This window comes from Phascolarctos cinereus, unplaced genomic scaffold (assembly GCF_003287225.1).
Source record: "Phascolarctos cinereus isolate Bilbo 61053 unplaced genomic scaffold, phaCin_HiC Scaffold_4;HRSCAF=312, whole genome shotgun sequence".
NCBI lineage: Eukaryota > Metazoa > Chordata > Mammalia > Diprotodontia > Phascolarctidae > Phascolarctos > Phascolarctos cinereus.
This window is the reverse complement of record NW_027555847.1, coordinates 720,395,598-720,413,996: the sequence shown is the minus strand read 5'-3', so window position 1 is coordinate 720,413,996 and position 18,399 is coordinate 720,395,598. Positions and strand designations below refer to the sequence as shown.

The window sequence follows — 18,399 nt, the reverse complement described above, 5'->3', positions numbered from 1 at the left end:
GTCACAACATTGTAAAGACAATCACCTCTGAAAACCTTGGAAGCTTTGATGACCAGGTGACCAGCTGTGGCTCCAGAGGACCCATGCTGAAACACGCTGCCCGCCTCCAGATGGGAAGCTGACGGACTCAGAGGCAGCTGGAGGCAGGGCTTTCTGGCTTTGTTTTTGGCATGGCTGATGCTCGACTGCGTGTCTTCGCAGTGAGTTTTGTTTTTCTTGCTTTCTCGGCATGGGGGAAGGAGAGAATTCAGAGCTGAAAATAAAATTGAATTTAAAAAATAATAAGGTGGCATAGTCTGGGAAGACTTCCTGGAGTGATACTTGAGCAGGCCCTTGGAGGATTGGGACAGTTTGGTTTGGACAGCATGACATTCATTTTTTTTTGTTTAATTTTTAGTGTGACTTCATTTTTTGTTTATTTTCAATTAACACACATTTATTTTCTCTCTCTCCTCCCCACGTTGAAAATGTGTATAGTTAAGCCAGACAGATAGCTACCACTGCTGGTATCCAAAAAGGCATGTCTCCTTCTGTAAGCTGGGTCTATCATGTCTTTATTGAGAGGAGGGTAGCGCTGTGCTTCCTCAGAGGGGCTCTGAAATCTTGGTCGGTCACCACACTGATTAGGGTTCTGGGGCTTTCAAAGCCGCTTGGCTTTCTGAGGGCATTTTATCAGTTCTGCTCCCTTTGCTCTCAGATTGAGCTCTTTTTCGTTTCTTCCATCACGATAGGGTTCTGTCACGTTCCTAGGCCATTCCCTCCGTCCTGCTGTACATCTGTACATCTTCTAGGGGTGTGGGCCTAGTAGCAAGATTGCTGGGGCAAAGGATAGGTGCAGGTTAGCAGCTTTCTGGATGTAATTCTCAATGATTTTCCTGAATGGCTGGGCTCGTTTGCAGCTCCCCCAAGAGAAGGATGACATCTTGTGTGGGGGAAAACAGCATAAGCAGAGATAGAAGCGGGACTGGGAGATTGTGGAGGTTTTATATGGACAAATAAATTACAGAAATGGGGGATGTTGCAGCTGGAAGGGCCTTTAACCGGACTGCAGAACGTCAGGGCCCGAAAGTAGCTTAGAGATGATAAGGACCTTCCCAGCCAAGACGCTGAGCTCGCTTCTCGTCTGAGATGCCCCTAGATAAGTGACAGCAGGGCAATCCTATTTCCTGGCCCGCGGGATCATGGATTTACAGCTTGGAGGGCCTTCCTGGTGATGGCGTCCAACCTCCTCATTTTAGAGTTGATCATCCCGCTAGTGTGTCAGGTGGGATTTGAACCCAGCTCTTCCTGAGTCCAAGTCCTGTCCTCTGCCCTAGAGATTTTGCATTGTGGACGAGGAGAAAGAGCAGACAGGGTGGGCGAGTTCTGTGAGTTGAGGGAGCTGCCGGTTCCTCGTTGGTAGCAGGGGAATGGTAACAGTGTACCTCGGAAGGCCGCCAGGAACACCAGTAATTGCCGGAGGGCAAGTCTTCTGCCATCTGTAAGGAAGAAGCTATCAGACATTTCTCCTGATTCTTTGCCACTTTGGGGGGGAGGCGTAGTTGTAAGGTGGGAGCTCGGGAGCCACCTCGGACACCATGGGGAGGAATTCTGAATTCTGCGCTGCAGGGAGTGTGGGGCGCTAGGGGCGCACAGTCCCGCCAAATCACCGACACCCACTTGCTGTGTGACCTTGGCCTCAGCTCAGTGGTCCAGGCGCCTTCCCATTCTTCCTCTCCGATGCCCCCTGGGGCTTGGCCTCTCCCTGGCAGCCCCTCGCAGGGCCAAGAAGCTGTGGCCTGGTGTGGGTAGCTGTGCCCTGACTGTCCCAAGGGAGGTTCTGGACTCTCAGTGGGGCTGCTGCACAGAGCAGAGGCCTGGCCGAGCTGGGGGCCCACTTCCCATGTGAGATCTTTGGAGGAGGGAAGCTCCAAGGCTCCTTTGGCTTTAGCTTGGGCCTCTACTAGCTCTGTGAAACCCTCAGTTTCCCTTCTGTAAAATGGGTTGTTGTGAGGAGACCGGCTCTCAGGAATACCGCGGGGGCTGGTTGCACTGAGGGGCGGTGCCAGCATCGCGTGGCCATCCCTTTTGTGGCCTGCATGTGGACGGGGACCTGCCTGGGTGGTGGTTTGTGGCTGAGGGAGCAGAGGCCCCTGATTTGGGCTTTGGGTCTGGCTCTCTCCTCGTTGGTGGCCCCTGCCCAGCCCCGCTTCCTGCCTTCCTTTCTTCCTTTCTGGCCTCCCATTTCAGGCCAGCCAGGCTCCCTGATGGTCGGCTTCCTCTTTCTGGGGCCTGAGAGGAGCGGGCTGGCCAAGCCCCTAAGATGAGTCTGCTGGTTTGCAGCCTTGGGAAGTGGCCTAGAGGAAGGAGGCTGGGGAAGCAGATGACATCAGGAGACAGTCCCCTCCTCACTTTCTTTCAGTTTTCCTGGGCCTTGGCTCCTCCCCTTAAAGAGGAAAGAGGTGACGCTGGGTGTGGGGGAGAGCCGGCAGCTCTTTGGTGGGACGGTTTTAAAGGCCCCCACCCTCCCCAGCCTCCTCCTGAATGGCTGAAACCTGAGCCCCATCGCCCACGGGGACTGTGGACCAGAGGGAGGGCTCTCTCCCACAAAGCCCGGAGCCGGCCCAGCTGCTCCTGGACAGCGCCGGGAGAGGGACCGGCGGAGCCCGCTGCTGCCCTAGAAGCCCAGCCGGCCTTTGAAAGTGAGAAGCCTCAGGGTGGCCTCTGGGCCATGTCCTGGTGGGGAGGGGGCTGCTGCTTTGGCCACTGCAGGCGGTGGTGGGGGGGGTGGCCTTTGCTGGGCTAGAAAACCCGGGGGGTGGTCAGGACCCAAGGCCTCTAGGGACTGATGCCCGGAATTGGGCCGCACAGCCCCTGGGCAGACAGCACAGCCCTGTCCGGGACTCCGTTGCCTGGGATTTCCCCCACCCTCTGTGGCTGAAGTGACGGCAGTCCATTTCCTGAGAGTTGCCCTGACCGCCTTCCCCCGCTCTCCCCTCCTCCGCTCCCTTCTCTTCCCTTCCTCCCCTGGCTCCCGAAGCTTTCTAGATACTGCCCCAGGGCAGGCCGCTTCTGGGCCCAGAGCAGCCTGGGCTGGGGGGAGGGGGCCTGGTCTTCTCTCCCACTGAAGGAGTTGTGGTGAGCCGTGGGGGCCCGAGCTCCAGCTCCTTTTACTAAGGGACCCTTTCAGAGATGTGGGAGGACAGGTCGAGCAGGGTGGGCAGCAGGGGGATGTCCTCGGCCCTCCCCTGCCCCCTGGGCTGCTTGGTCATGCAGACGGCCCAGGTTGTTCTCATTTCCTTTCTTCAGGATCATTGCCTCAGCGCACCCCAATCCCAGACCCCCCCCCCCCCCCGCTTCGGTGGTTAGTAGCTGGGCAGTAATCAGGTGGTTCCCAAGGCCAGCAGTCACCACCGCCTTCCACGGAGGAGGGAAAGGGTTTTGCTTTCCTCTAAAGGAAAGTTTGTTAGCTCTGCGGCTTCTTGCTCTGCCCCCTTCCCCTTCCACAGCCTTCAGCTACATTTCCTGTCCTAGCCGGGAGCCAGGTGGTTCCCCAGATCGGCTGCCAGAGGGCCCGTAAGCAGTGAGCCTTCTGCATACCAGCTTCTGCCTCCACACTGCTGAGCCTGTCAGTGCTGCGGCCACTTCCCATCCTTCCCATTTCACTTCTTGCTTTGATTGAGTCCCAAGTTAGAGATAAAACCCAGCCTTGGTGACTTTAGAAAAATGCTCGGGCCATCGCCCTGAGGCTTTATGCAGATTTCACCTCTGCGTTCCCTAATCACATCTTGGGGGTGGGCCTCTGCTGTGACCTGGGTCACCCAAGGGGTGGAGACAGTCAGACCGCTCTAGCCCACCTTTCCCCTCCCACCCGTCTTCAGGTGCCTGGGCTTTTGGGCAGAAACAGTCTGTAGAAATGCTGGTGCTGTCTGAGCCCCACCCCCTCCCCCCTTCACTGGCTGGTGGAGGCCTTTCCCGGTCATCAGTTGGAATGTTCCACTCCTCCCAAAGGGGCCAGGCCCACAGTGTGCTCGACAGAGGAGTGGGTCTGATGGCTTCCCCAGCCCAGCAGTGTGTGCCCACCTCCGTGAGGCTGACCCCCTCGAGAGCAGGCCTCCACAAAGGCCCCTCACTCATTCCCCATGAGCTGCTCGGACTGGGGACGTTGGGGGCTCCTCCTGACAGACTTTCTGGCTCCCTCCAGGCAGGGTGGGTTTGGTTTGTGGGCATAGCCGGCAAGGCTGGCAGGTGGATGAGGATGATAGGTATGGGGATGGAGGTGGAGAGAATGAATACCTGTCCTGTGTTCAGTGGACAGAGATGCAAGTATGACCTGGTCCCCTTATCTGGAGAATGGGGTTCCTTTTTTCTGCCGGCCCCCTCAGAGGAAGGTAACCAGGATAGGGGGTGGCTGTGGGAAATGAAGGGAGCCTGGTGGCAGTTGTCTTTAGACATCTCTGAAGGCTTGAAGGCTGTTATGGGGAGGAGGGATTTGTATGTTTCCCTTGGCCCCCAGGGCGGGACTTGTGGGTGATATTCTGGTGGAGATCCTTTGGCCTGGGCCTGGGGAGGCCCCTGGCTGAGGAGGCCCCTTCCAACTCCCTGCTTCTGTGATTCTAGGCAGATTGTGACTCAGTGTCAGGAAAAACCTGGTGCCTCGAGGTATCCACAGGCAAGATGGCAGCCTGGGAAGGGGGGGCTCTGTGTGATGGGAGGTCCTCGAGGGGAGGGTCAGCAACCCTTCCTCAGGTGGCTGGAGAGAGGATTCTGGCTCAGCCCAGGCTGAGGCTTGGCAGCTCCTGAGGTCCTTTGCCCTGCAGAGAGGCGGTGATTTTGTAGCAAGGAGGAGTCTCAGTGCAGAAGCCCAGAGTGGCATCCTTGGATCGCACCCTCCAAGGGAGCCAGGGAGAGATTTCAAGGGGTCTCTGTATTTAGAGGAGAAAATTAACTTGACTCTCTCTCACTAACCTTTGGTTTCCCTTGTAAATCCTACATCTTTTGTTTACACATTTACAAGATGTTGTTCTACGGAGGACTCCAGGGCCCCCTGCCACGGAGTAGCCTTGTAGGCAGTGATGAGACTGGAGCAAGGGGAGGGCCTCCTTCCCACCTCTGAGCACCCCGGGTGCCTGCTTAGAGAACAGCTCATTTGGTAGCAGGAGGAGGGCGTTATTCCTTTGAATGGCCCCCGTCCTGCTACTTTAGTGGCCGTTCTGGGCCCTCTGGCCACTCTTGGTGCTGCCACGTAGGGGCGCACGCCAAGACCGCCAAGTTTCTGGCTTGGCCTTGGGCTAGGAGCAAGGCTCTTTGCAAATGTCCAGCCTGTTGTCCTGGTTTAAAGCCTCTCTGAATGTTTAATCCTGGCCTGTAAATCCTCAGGCTTAGTGTCCGCTGAGCCCACTAGGGAAGAACTTTGGAGAGAGTCAGAAGAAGGGTGACTAAATGGGGTTACTGGGTGGCTGACCTGCTGGGTAAAGCTGGATCATTTGGAGGTCAGCTGTTTGGCTATTAGAGAGTTTCTTCTGGGATTTCCCCCTAGGAAGCTCTCACTCTGAGTCAGGGATAAGAGGGAATTTCATAGCCCCCTGCACAATCCAGCCTGACTGTTCCCAGGCTGTTTAGAGACTGAAGGAGGAGTTGTCCAGCCACAGGGCTCTAGGGGCCCAGCATTTGTAAGGAGAAAGATGCCGGGGTCCCAGTGAATGGGCCTGACTCCTCAGAAACCTGTCTCCTTTACCTGCCTAACTGCCTCTGGGCCAGGGGCCAGCCAGCAGCTTCATCTCTCTTGGTTAGTTTTCTCATCTTTAAAATGAAGGGGCTGGGCCATATGAGAAAAGAGACAGAGCAGTTATCTCTGCCACTGAGTTTATCCCTTTTCTGCCTTGGCCCTAGAGGGTCAACAAATGAATCCATCTGGGAGCACAGGATACAGCCTGTGCATAGAGCACTGTAGCAAGAGTCCTGGGGCCTAGTCTAGTAAAAGGGACAGGGTGCCTTCTCCAACAGCCCCAGGGGCCCAAGAGCAGCCGGGAAGTCTGCACTGTAGGCCCCAGTGGCCTCTTCGCAGTTGGGGGCCTCAGTTCCTCCTCTGCCTAAGCGGGCAGTGAATATCACGTTGTGAGAATCCAGGCAGATCATGGTGGTGCACACATTCTGTAACTTGGACTGTCTTTGGCTTTCTGAGCCTTCTGAAAACCTGGGAGACTGGCCGTGTGATGGAGGCCCCAAGTGATGTTGGCTGGTGTGTGGGCTGAGCGCTCAGAGGAAGCCTGGAGTGCCGGGAAGGCCCCCTTCCCTGGCTCCATCCCTCCCAGCTTCCCTTCTGACCCCAACTCCTGGTGAGGGGCGTTGAGTATCAGCAGTCGGTCTGTGTTGTGTGTATGGGCACAATTGGTAGTGGTGGGATGGCTTGGTGAGTGTGGAATGAGGTCAGTAGGATGGTACCAATTTAGCACGTGTTACTGATACTCCGAGGGGGAACCCCAGCCCTGGGAAGAACAGCTGATGTTGCTGGGAGAGCCCCAGCCTCCTCCGGTCACACCTGGCATCCACCTCCCTCCCCAGTCACTGGGCCTGATACCACAGCCCCCTTGGCCAGCGTTTGGAAAGGGGGGCTGGCCCAGCCACACCTTCGCCTTGGAAGTCTAGGGAGATGAGCTTGCTTAGAGCCCTCTGCCTCAATCGCAGACTCAGCCTCTTCTTGGTAGGGCTGGGAGTGGCAGCCATTCCTCTTGGAATGTGAGGAGGCAGAGGGAGGGCCCGGCTCTCCAGGCCGCCCCAGCCAGCAGCCCTGCCGCAGGATTTCTTCTGACTCCAGGCCCACCTGCATCGCCCTCACCCCACAAGCCTCGCTTCCCTCCGGGGAGTGAGTGCATTTCAGGGCAGCTCAGAAATCCTTCTCTGTCATTTCTGTGGCCTAGTCTAGCAATTCTGGAACCCAGAACCTTCCTGTGAGCCAGTTTCTGCCTTCTTGAACGGTCTTACGCATACTCACAATGGGGTTCCTGGAGAACAAGAGCCAGGACTGTTTAGAACACGGAGAATCTGTTCCCCACCATCCAAGGGCCAGTGTTCCCCCTTCTGTGTGGGTAGCTGAAGGAGGGGGTCATACAGGAGGTGTTGGGAGCAGTGGGCCCCCATTGCAGAGGCTTGTGCCGCAAGCAGATGGAAGTCAGGATGCCAGGGAAAGGGAGGGGAGGGCCAGGCATCAGCACGCTGCTCCTACACTCCTGGCCCAGGGGCCAGGCTTGGGACTGTTGGGCAGAGAAGCCGTTTTCCAAGCACAGATGGTCCCGGCTGTATACGCTGGCTGACAGATGAGCAGGGCTACAGGTCTCCATCACCTCCCTACTCCCATCTCTGAAGAAAAGGATGAGCTAGGAAAGGAAGGGAAGCGGAGCCCCAGACAGGGAAGGCCAAGGCTGTTACTGACCCAGGATTAGGGAGGTGACAGCATCCCCATGAGAGAGAGAGGGATGGGGTGGTGGGGAAGAGCTCTCATAAGCCGTAAGCTACCAGGCTTGGAGCTAAGGGCTGGGGAAGGCCCTAAGTAAACTGAGCTCCTAGGACCTAGCCCCGTTTGGTCTCGGCTGGTGTGGTCCTGTGTTCTGCCTGCCCCCGGCCACATCCCTGGCTCGTGGCCTTGGCCCCAGGGGGCCAGGTGTGTCTGCTGAGGGTCCTCCCTTTCTACGGTGGGAGAGCCTTGGCCTGCCTCTTGTAACTCAGCAAAAAATCCAGTATAAAATTCAGAAAAACACACGCTCTTAGGGCTCTCAGCTGATAGTTGCATTAAGAGTGCTTCTTGGTCACCATTAGGCCTTTTTTTCCTAACCTTTATCGATAGTCTTGGGGGAGGGAGGGAGGAGGAAGGAAGGAAAGAAGTGTTTATTGAGTACCAGGCACCGTGCTCAGCGCTTGACAAACATTATCTAGTTTGATCCTCACAACAACCCCAGGAGGGGAGGTACTATTATTATTCCCATTTTATAGTGGATGAAAGTATGAGGCAGACAGGCAGGTAGAGGTTAAGTGACTTCTCTAAGATCACGGAGCTAGGAGGCATCTGAGGCCAGATTTGAACTCAGGTACCAGCAGTCCAGGCTGTGATCTTAGAAGACACCCAGTTCAGCCGTCCCCAGGGAGGAATCCTGCCTCCAGCCCTGCGAGTCTGCCTGCTGGGGGTCTTCAGGAGCTTACTACCTCTCCTGCCGGCCAGTCCTGTGGCTGGACAGCTCCTGGGGTTAGGAGTTGAGAGCTGCCTCTTTACGGTCACCCCGAGTTCTGCCTTCTTTAACCAGAGAGAACGGAGACCCCCTAACGTCTGGGAAGGCTGCGGTCGTCCCCTCCGCACGCCGTAAGCTTCTTCTCCAGGACCCCCATCTTCAGATGCGTTTGCGGGACCTAGCAAGAGTCCATTGTGAGCCCCACAGAGGTGTGATTTGTTCGGTTAGAAGCGCATGCCCTGCCCTGGTCCCTCTCACCCGTCCCCCTGCCAGGCTGCAGGAGCTGGCAGGGGGAGGGCCCGCATCCGTCCTGCTGCTCAGCCTTCCAGAACAGCTCTAGCTGCAGTGCAGAATGCGAGCATGGGATTACCGTCCTCCCCTCCCCCTTCCCCTTCTTCCCCGGCTGGCCCTGCGCTCGGGTTGGCTCCTGGGAGAGCTGTCCGAGGCCAGCCGGCTGCAGTTTGGTGTGGCCGCAATCGCCCGGGGCAGAGGGGCATGGGGCTGGCCAGTGTGAGGTGGGCAGCCTCCCGACTCACCGAGGGCTGGATGGGTCACCCAGTGCCTGTTTGTTTGCACTAGCTGGGACCCTCGCGGCTGAGTTACGAGAGGGGGAAGCCGAGCGATCTGCCTAAGGGAGCAGGGGCGTTAGGAGCCGCGGCGGCATCGAGTTCTCCCTCCCGTGCTGGGGGAGGGGAGAAGAAAAAACAAAGGCCAGGAGGGAGACACTTAACCCCTCAACCCCGATGATGTGTCAGTCAAACACCTTGCGAGGAGCAGACCTTCACAAGGGGAAATGGTGAGATGCTCTAAAGCTTTATCTAACCCTCCTCCCCCTTGCTACAACCTCCACAAAGTTAAAATTCATGTCCGGAGGCCGCGTGCGGGAAAGTGCAGCAGCTGGGCTGGGGAGCAGCCGCCCCCACGGCTGGACGGGGGCACAGCCAGTAGGAGAGCCCGGTTCAGGTACCGTCTAGTGTTTCTGCATGGGGAGAGGAAGGGAAGGGGGGCCAGGGCAGCCAGGAGGGCCTTCGTTTGGCCTAATTACCCGTAAAGCTCCTTAGGCGGCTGCTTCTCCCCTTCAGAGGTGGCTTTGTCCAGAGCCAGCAAAAGGGACCCTTCCCTTTGGCCCTGGGGAAGGAGCCGAGAACGGGGAGAACGAGCCTGGCGGCCCCTTCCTCAGAGGGCGGAGAGGTTGGAAGGAGGGGGTCTGGAGTGCGCTGAGCTGGGCCTCTGCAGGGATTGGTCCATCGCGCTCTGCAGTGACGTGGGAGGAGGGAGCTGTAGCCGGGGAAGGCCTCTGTGGCAGGAGCAGCCTTCCCTCGGCTGCCTCTTAAATCAGCCCCAAACCTTGCTTTCTTCCTGGCGTCATTCCGGTACCTGAATCGGCAGCCACAGGCACACCAGAGGAAGCATAAACGCAGTTTCTTTAGGATTCACTTAAAATCCCAGTACCAGGAATGCCCTTTGAGGTTATCGAGCCTTTCTTAGCTGATAGATGAGGAGAGTGAGGTGCAGCTTGGAGGCACCCAGGAGCTGCCCCTGAGTCCAGGGTGATTCCAGCTGGGTGGACAGCAAGCCCCTCCTCAGCCCCGGCCGGCTTGCCTACCCTGGCCTCAGGTCCTAGAGGGCACTGGGAAGCTTGCACAAAGTCCAGTGCAAGCCTTCATCTCTTCAGCTCATTTCCTCCTTAGGACAGTGGAGCTCAGAGAGGTGACGATTTGCCCACGACGGCACAGTAAGGCTCAGAGTTGAGCTTCACACATGGGGGCCAGGCCGCGGTCCTGAATGGACAGAGCTAACCGCTTCTGCCTGCTTCATCCCACGGCCTCTCCCAGCACTCGTGGGGTGACCACGCTAGTGAAGACACCGATGACCTGCCTGGGGAGGGGGCGGGAAGGAAATCCAGAAGTAGGCCCCTGCAGACCCCGTCCACTGGGAGATTACAGTCCAGTCATGGGGTGTCAGGGGCTGGGAGAGAAGGACCATAAAACCCTGGGCAGTGTCTAGAGCTGAAGGGATGTCAGAGAAAACTGCCTAGGAGACTGTGCAGACTTGGAATGGGAGGCTCAGGGGCATGGGTGCGCCCTCTAGGGAGGCAGGACCAGCAGATTCTCATTCACGTATGGGTGAAGGATTGGCTGCTGAGGCGGTTTCTGACTTGGAGAGGCTGTGATCTGTGGCTCCGTCCAACCCTCTCATTTTGCAGATGTGGAAACTGAGGCCCAGTCTTGGGGGGGTGTCCTAGATGATGGCTCAGGCCTGGAAGGGGCCTCCAGAGCCACTGAGTGCAGCCTCCTCAGTTTTAACAGATGAGAGGGGAAGGTCATCTGGGTGGCAGGTCCTCTGACTCCTCTGGGCCCCTCTCCCTGTCCACATGACTCCCAGGTCCCTCTTTGTGAGGCCCGGCCTTGCTCTGCCCTCTCTTCATCCCCTAGCAGCTTGGGATGCCGACCAGGGCCGTGCCGATGGCAGACCTGGTTGGAGCTGAGCTCAGGGAGGGGCCGTGCTCGGCCGATGTCCTCCAGGACTGTGGCTGAAGTGCTGGATTCGAGCAGCTAATGAGCAGCCCCTTCACATCTCTGAGACCCCCAGGGCTCCTGGGGTGTGAGAGGGAGCTGCAGGAGACCTTCTGCTTTGTGCTTAGGGACCTTCCACTTTAACTTGCTGCTAAATGAGGGGCAGAGAGTTCTCAGGCCTTACTGGCTGGATGTGAAAGCTAAACCCTTCCACCCCTTGGATGCCTGAGGCTGTAGATCTAATCAGGAGGGGCCCATCATTCAGCTAAGCCCCTCATTCCACAGAGGAGGAAACTGAGTGCCAAGAGGCTAAGGGACTGGCCAGCAGCCATACAGTAACTAGGAGGCAGAATACTGAGTGTTGGCGGGTTGATCCTGTGTAATCGTTCTTTGAGCTAGAAGAAAATGGAAGAAAATGTTGGTTAGCGGACTTCCCTCTGGTAAGAGTCCATAGACTAGGGCACCTGGGGGTGCAGTGGATAGAGCACCGGCCCTGAAGTCAGGAGGACCTGAGTTCAAATCCAGCCCCAGACCAAACACTTGACACTTACTAGCTGTGTGACCCTGGGCAAGTCATTTAACCCCAGTTGCCTTGGAAAAAAAAAAGAGTCCATAGACTCACGGGGTCCTAGATCTGCAGCTGGAAGGAACCTGGGAGGAGGCCAGCAAGCCAACCCCACGCATTTCACAAATGAGGAAACTGTGAGGTGCCCGGGGTCACACAACTGAGCCAGGATTTGAACCCAGGGTGTCCATTTAATATTGACCTGTGAGGTTTGGCCCTCTAGCTTCCTGTAAGGCCCAGGAGGGCCCTGGGGCAGAGGACGGCTCTTCCTGGGCGCCACGGGCCCAAACAGCATCTTCTAGCTCTGCCTAGCTGGGGAAGCACCAGAGGAGCATGTGTCGGGGTCAGGGAGCTAGAAGAGGCAGAGTAGCTTCAGACTGAGCTGGAGGGACCTTGGGAGGCATTCTGTGCAGCAGAGGAGGCCGGCCGGCCCGTGGTGGCTGCTGACCAGCCCCTCCTAACAGAAATGACAGGCAAGAGCCGGGGTGGGGCGTCCCCTGGCCCAGCAGGAGGTGTGCAGGGCTCTGGCAGTGCCAGGAGGCCTTCATTTATATCCGTGTGTGTGATCCCACAGGTTGCAATTCCCCCAGCTGGCCCTGAGGCGAAGGTTGGGCCAGCTCAGCTGCATGTCTAGGCCTGCTCTGAAACTCCGCTCCTGGCCTCTCACAATCCTCTATTACCTTCTGCCTCTCAGTGCCCTTAAGCCTCTGAGCAGGGTAGGATGGAGGCCCGTGAGCAGGGTAAGTGCGGTGCATGGGTGCACAAGTGGAGGCTGGGGGACTTTGATTCTGTCTGGAGAGTTGGCCCAAGACAAAAAGCTCCAGGGAGTGTAGGTGGGACAGGAGAGAGAGAGTGAGTGTGTGACTGTGTGTGTCTGTGCTCCACGGAGTGTGCAGCTTTGAAATGCATTGAGTAGGTGGGGACGGGGGGGGGGGGGGGGTGTCCTCCTGCCCCAGCACTTTGGATGGGACACAGACGTGTCCTGGCCCAGCCCAGAATAGCAGCATGGAGGGGCCCGAGGGACAGCTCTCACTTCCCCGAGGACAAATCGGGGTACTAGAAGGAACCCTGGCAACCCCCAGGACCAAGTGTGCCTTCTTCCTGTTCCCCACCTTCTAACAGAAGGTGTGTGGCTTGGCTCCAGAGGAACTACAGGGCTTCCTCCAAGGTCATGCAGAAAGGGGTCTCTTTAAGCCCTTGCAGTGAAGCAGCAGCCCAGCCTCCCTCCCCACACCCCCAGCTCTGCAGGCTTCCGAAGAATCAGATCGCAGAGGGAAGCAGAGAAGTAGGATTTCCTGGCCCGAAGAGAAGCTTCCAGCAGGCAATTAGGGATGGAGAGAGGAGTTGCTGAGGGGCCGGGGCTGGGAGGGGAGGCTGAGAGGAGCCACGTGGGCGCCGGACTCCCAGGGCCTGCACTGGTGCAGAGGTCAACAGCTTTGGTGTCTCCTTGAGGTGACTTGACCAGCACCCCCACGGTCAGGTCCCCCACGATGAGTCTTGTGTTCCTCCTCAGCAAGGCCCGAGTGCCATGTTCACTCGTCAAGCTTCTCTTCCCCAGTCACTTAGGACCTGACTCCCACAAATTGGATCCCCATAGGTCATGGCACTGCCCTTCATGGTTGCCCCCCCCAAAACAGCTGGTGGGACCCCCCCAGGGACAGGATGCCAGGCCACACAGCCTGGGGCCGGCCCATGGCCTTCCTCCCGGATGTCAGGGCCCTTCAGCTAGCTGGGGAAGGCTGGAGAACTCCAGACAAAACACTCTTTGACGCTGCTGTCTGACATCTTCATTCTCCCTTGCTGTTCCTGGGCACGCTACCCTTGGCAGATACATGAATCCAGCAGATGAGGCTTCTAGGGAGCAGCTGATGAACTCTAGACCTAGGTGCTGGGGGATGTAGAGTCTACTCAGAGCACAGTCCTTCCCCTCTTTGAGGTGGAAAGGTCCAGAGGGGGGCCACATCATTCCCTACCCTGGGACATATCCAGGCACAGGCCAAGAGGGGAAAAACCACTTTGGACTGGGGCAGACGGGGCAAAGGCTTCTGGGCGGAGGCAGCACTAGTGGATAGGGAAGGCCGTGCACCGCCCATGCACTCCCAGCATGCAGCAAGGCTAGGTGGGAGAGGCCCCCGGGATCACAACAGGACCCAGCTTGGAGGGCCCCTCGCAGGTCATTTCCTGTTGGAAAGAGGTCTGTGAGGAAAAATGGCCTGCTAGAAGAGCCGTCCTGGGGGACTGTCCGCTCATTCAGGGCCTCTTCAGTGTTTAAAGTTAGAATCAGATTGCTGTGGGATTTCACAGACTGACAGGGAGGAAGGAGGATGCAGGATGCAGAGCACAGCATTTAAGGCGCAGCAGCCCAGCCTGAGGGAGGGGCGGCAGGTGGGCCAGGGGGGTCCCCAAAACCTCTCTCACCAAAATGATCATGAGCTTGGCTGCTCTTCTTTGGGCCAGACCTTGGGCCTCCTCCTGCTCCCCTCCAGGGACGAGGGAGAGGCCACCCAACCCTCCCATTTTACAGATGAGAAAGTTGAGGTCCAAAGAAAGGCTACCACAGGCCAGATTCCAGCCCAAGTCTTGGTCCTTGGACAGAAATTGAGTATTCTAAAAAGCAAATTTTTAAAATGCTGCTCTTTCTCCTATAGCTTCAGTGCTTACATCATGGGGCCTCCCCTGACCCAGGAGGACACTGAGGCCTGGCCCAGGTTACTGAATTCCAGGCCTTAGGACACTTGCCCCAGGGCTCTTTCCTCTCAGCCCTGGGTCTTCCATGTGAGGAGCCCCTGTGGGGTCCCTAAGTGACCACTTCATCTCTCCCTTCTCTCTATGAAAGTTCAAGGGAATGGCTCTACCTCTCTGAATCCTGCCTAGAGAAGGGAGGTTGTCTGTTTACCTTATAAAATGCAGATATCTAGAAACAGCCCCCGGTGCCTCCATGTGACCCATCTGACCAGTCCCACCAGCTCTTGTGGCCTTCAGGCAGATGTTATCCACATCACAAAACATGGGGAGGTGGGGAGGGGGCTCCAGACCAGGGGATACAAGGCTGTGCCCGCCAGGGCCATGCCTGTGCCCATCTCTTCGACCCCCGCAGCCAGAGCAAGGTTTGCAGACACATCAGACTGAGAAGTCCAGGAATATGCCACCCAGGTGAAGGGCAGACGGGAGGGAGCGAGCGGGGCCTGGGCCACGTCGGTGCCCAGTAGCTGACTTCCCTCTGTGACCGCAGGTCGCCCTGTACAAGTCTGTGCCCACGCGGCTGCTGTCCCGGGCGTGGGGGCGGCTGAACCAGGTGGAGCTGCCCACCTGGCTCCGGAAGCCTGTGTACAGCCTTTACATCTGGACATTTGGCGTGAACATGAAGGAGGCAGCCGTGGAGGACCTAGACCACTACAGGAACCTGAGCGAGTTCTTCAGCCGCAAGCTGAAGCCGCAGGCCCGGCCCGTGTGCGGCCTGCACAGTGTGGTGAGGCCCGGGGCGGCTGGGGCGGTCTGAACGCGGGGAACTGGGCCCAGAGAGGACGGGTGACTTGACGTGGGCCACACGGATGTCCCCTCAGCCTCGTTGGACCCCGCTGAGGATTTCACCAAATGGGCCCCTGCCAGACCGTGGGATGCCCTGCTTGGGGGTGATCCTCTTCCCTGCTCAGAAGCGGGTGGGGGGCCTGCGGTCCCAGCCACCAGGGTCACGGAACCTGTTCCTCCCGTGTCATCCAGATCAGCCCATCGGACGGGAAGATCCTCAACTTTGGCCAGGTGCAGAATTGCGAGGTGGAGCAGGTGAAGGGGGTCACCTACTCCCTGGAGTCCTTCCTGGGCCCACGCGACCCCCCCGATGACCTGCCCCTCAGCAGGAACGGGGGCGGTAACGGCACTGGCAACGGTAGCACCACCAGCAAGGGCAGCGCCAGTGGCGGCAGTCAGGGTGAGTCAGCCGGGGGAGGAGCAGCAGCAGCGCCCTCTGGGGCCGCCTTCCCTGTGCAGGGCGAGGAGGGCGTGGCACTCTGCCCTGGGTCTCATCTGTCCCTGTGCCTGCTGCTCAGGCCTGGATTCGGGAGGGCCTGAGTTCAGATCCACTTAATAGCTAGTGGCGGGGGGACCCTGGCAAGTTCCTTCACCTCTGTCTGCCTCAGTTTCCTTAACTATAAAATGGGTGTATTAATAGCACCCGTTCCCGGGATTGCTGGATCGATTGAGATATGTGTGAAGCACTTAGCGTGGTGCCTGGCCCATAGTGGGTACTGTGTAAGTGCCAGCTGCCATCCTCGTTATCCTCATCACAAGGCAGTGGAGACCGTGTTATCCCCGTTCCGTGGCTGAGGAATGGCGCACAATCCAGGAGAAGGACCCTGCCCCCTGGCACCCAGTGGGGGCAGCCGCTTGGGTCCAGTACCTGGCTGCACAGGTGACCCTGGGCAAGATTTGAACTCAGGTCTTCCCGACTCCAGGCCCTGTGCCCTCTGGCGCCACCTAGAGTAAAAAAGTGGGAAAAGCGCCGGCTCAGCTCCCTGCCTGGGACGGGGGGCCCGGGCCTGCTTTGTGGGCAGTTTCTGCTGTGAGAGTGTCAGTGTCAGTCCAGACTGGCTCCAGGAGCCCCCAGGGCAGTATCTGCCAACAGTGAGCTAAGTGGAGACCGCCCTGGGTGATGGACCCCACCGGTGAGTCTGGAAGGTGGGGCTGCAGCTCAGAGCCCAGAGAGGGCGCCTCCCTTGCTCAGAGTCACCCAGCCAGAAGAGTCTGAGCGGGCCTGGGCCCAAGGCCGGCGCTGCCTTCCCAGACCAAGCTGGGCCGCACAAAGCTTCCTAGCCGTGTGCCAGCCTCGGGGACCATCCAGGACTGGCAGCCTGATGCTCTGCCATGCCTTCCTTCAGCTTCTACAGCCACAGCTCGCAACTCCTTCCAGAACCAGCTGGTCACCAAGGAGGGGAATGAGCTCTACCACTGTGTCATCTACCTGGCCCCGGGGGACTACCACTGCTTCCACTCCCCTACGGACTGGCGAGTGGCCCACAGGCGGCACTTCCCAGGTAGGGCTGGGGCGGCCTTGCCGTGCCTGTTGACCTCCATCCCCCAGAAAGGGCAGAGCTAGTGTTGAGGGAGTTCTGGAGCAGCTGGGCCTCAGCGAGCCTGGGCCTAAGACTGCCAGGGCCAGCCGGCCTGTACCCCAAGCGTGTCTTTGTGGGGGGCGACCTCTGACACAAGCGCTGTTGTGCCCCTTCCCGCCCCCTCCCTGCCCCCTCCCCGGGAGCTCGAGGGAGCATTTAGTCCAACACCCTCCTTAGACCGTCCCAGGCTGGACGCTCTGGCGCCAACCCTCCCTCTTTCCCCGATGCAGGCTCCCTGATGTCAGTGAATCCCGGCATCGCCCGCTGGATTAAGGAGCTCTTCTGCCACAACGAGAGAGTCGTCCTGACTGGGGACTGGAAGCATGGCTTCTTCTCCCTCACAGCTGTGGGCGCCACCAACGTGGGCTCCATCCGCATCTACTTTGATCGGGTGAGTGAGTCCACCACGGAGCTTGTTCGGCGGCAAATAGATGTCACGGAGTGCCCGCGCTCGAAGCCGGAGCCTGGTGACACAGACAGCGATGAAAAGCTGCATTTGCCTCCCAGGCCCGGTGTAGAGGGCAGCAAGGAGCAAGCTGGTGGGGCTGTAGGTCAGTCCCAAGGCCCCTCTTGGGGGCATGCGGCCTTTCCTGACACTCCCAGGTGGCTGGTGCCTCCCCACCAGCCTGCCCTCCCGTTCCTTTCTGACCTAGTCCTTGGCCTACACGGCATCTCCCCTCTGAGAGGTATCCCAGGTACCCGCTGATATACTGAGAGAATAGCGTGCACGAAGGGGAAAGACGGGTTGGTTCTGGGCCGGAATGAATTTTAAATGCCAGACACGGGACCTTGTAACTTGCACTGTGCCTGAGCTGTAGTAGGAAAGCACCTTGGCAAGAATCGGCTTTTAGCAAGTTTTGGTGAAGGCTGGATGGAGAGAGGAGGGCCCCTGCCCTGGTCTAGGCCTGGGGCGCTGAAAGCTGATGGGGTCCCCTCCTCGCAGCCAGTCTGCAGCTGAGGGCCAGGACGGGTAGCACACGCCAGAGCGAGTCCAGAGCCCCAGACGTCTCCTCGGGCCCTCGAGCAGACACTGATGAGATGCCCTTCAGCGGCAAGAAGGCGAAGTGGGTACAGAAAGTCAGCTTCACAAGTATAGGCCAGGGTCACGGAGTTAGGTAACATTCTGAAAAAGGTTTGGGGGTTCCAGTGGACTCCATGCTCACTAACACCAAACTGTTCATTCAAGGAAGCCTTAAACAGGGGCAGCTAGGTGGCGCAGTGGATGGAGCACCAGCCCTGGAGTCAGGAGGGTCTGAGTTCAAATTTGGCTTAGACACATAACACTCACTAGTTGCATGACCCTGGGGAGGTCACTTAACCCCAGCTGCCTCACCACAAAAAAAAAAAAGCCATAAACGTCTGGAAGGTGACACTAGGCTTTCAGTAGTGTGCTCTGGGATGGCCGCGGCTGTGCCAGCTCAGGGGGCTGCAGTTTTCAGAAAATCGAGGTCTGGTAGGAGCCGAAGCAGGATCGTTGGGAAGTGGGGAAAACAAACTGCCTCCCAGTGAGAGCCGGGGGGATCCCCCTCACTGGAAGACTTCATGTGAGATGGGGGAGACTTCAGTATAAAAACAACAGCTAACATCCCATGCGGCACGTTAGCATCTGGAAAGCACTTTCCAGATATAATCTCATCACGTCCTGGGAGCTAGGTGCCATTTTACAGATGAGGAACCAGAGACAGGCAGAGGTGACATCCCACAGTTAGCGGGTGCCTGAGACCACCTCTGAACTCGGGCCTTCCTGACTACGGACCCCTCAGCCACCCAGTCTGTAAAAGGGCTGCCATTTGTGGAGGGCCTGCGCTAGAGGCCCGCCATTTCAGACTAAACGGTGCAGGGGCTGCTCCCGCAACGATCGCTGCTGGGCCGGCTGCCTCCGGAGCAGCAGCTCTTGCTAGCTCTGGTTTCTGGCCTCCATGTGCTTGCTGACCCTTCTCTCCCTCCAGGACCTGCACACAAACAGCCCCAGGTACAGCAAGGGCTCCTACAACGATTTCAGCTTCATC

At 58.1% G+C, this 18,399-nt stretch overlaps 1 protein-coding gene and 1 long non-coding RNA gene across 2 annotated transcripts in view; one reads left to right on the top strand and one right to left on the bottom strand.

Annotated features, from left to right (window-relative positions):
* The window catches only part of PISD (phosphatidylserine decarboxylase), a 56,655-nt gene that overhangs the window by 36,551 nt on the left and 1,705 nt on the right, over positions 1–18,399 (top strand). The window contains 5 exon segments of the mRNA XM_020996534.2: positions 14,515–14,751; positions 15,003–15,210; positions 16,157–16,312; positions 16,621–16,781; positions 18,340–18,398. Of these exon segments, the coding sequence (XP_020852193.1) occupies positions 14,515–14,751; positions 15,003–15,210; positions 16,157–16,312; positions 16,621–16,781; positions 18,340–18,398 (821 nt within the window).
* Positions 7,849–12,210, bottom strand: LOC144457148 (uncharacterized). Its single transcript, XR_013486509.1, has 2 exons — positions 9,247–12,210; positions 7,849–8,379 (listed from the first exon to the last, which is right to left on the bottom strand). It is a non-coding gene; the product is annotated as an uncharacterized LOC144457148 (long non-coding RNA).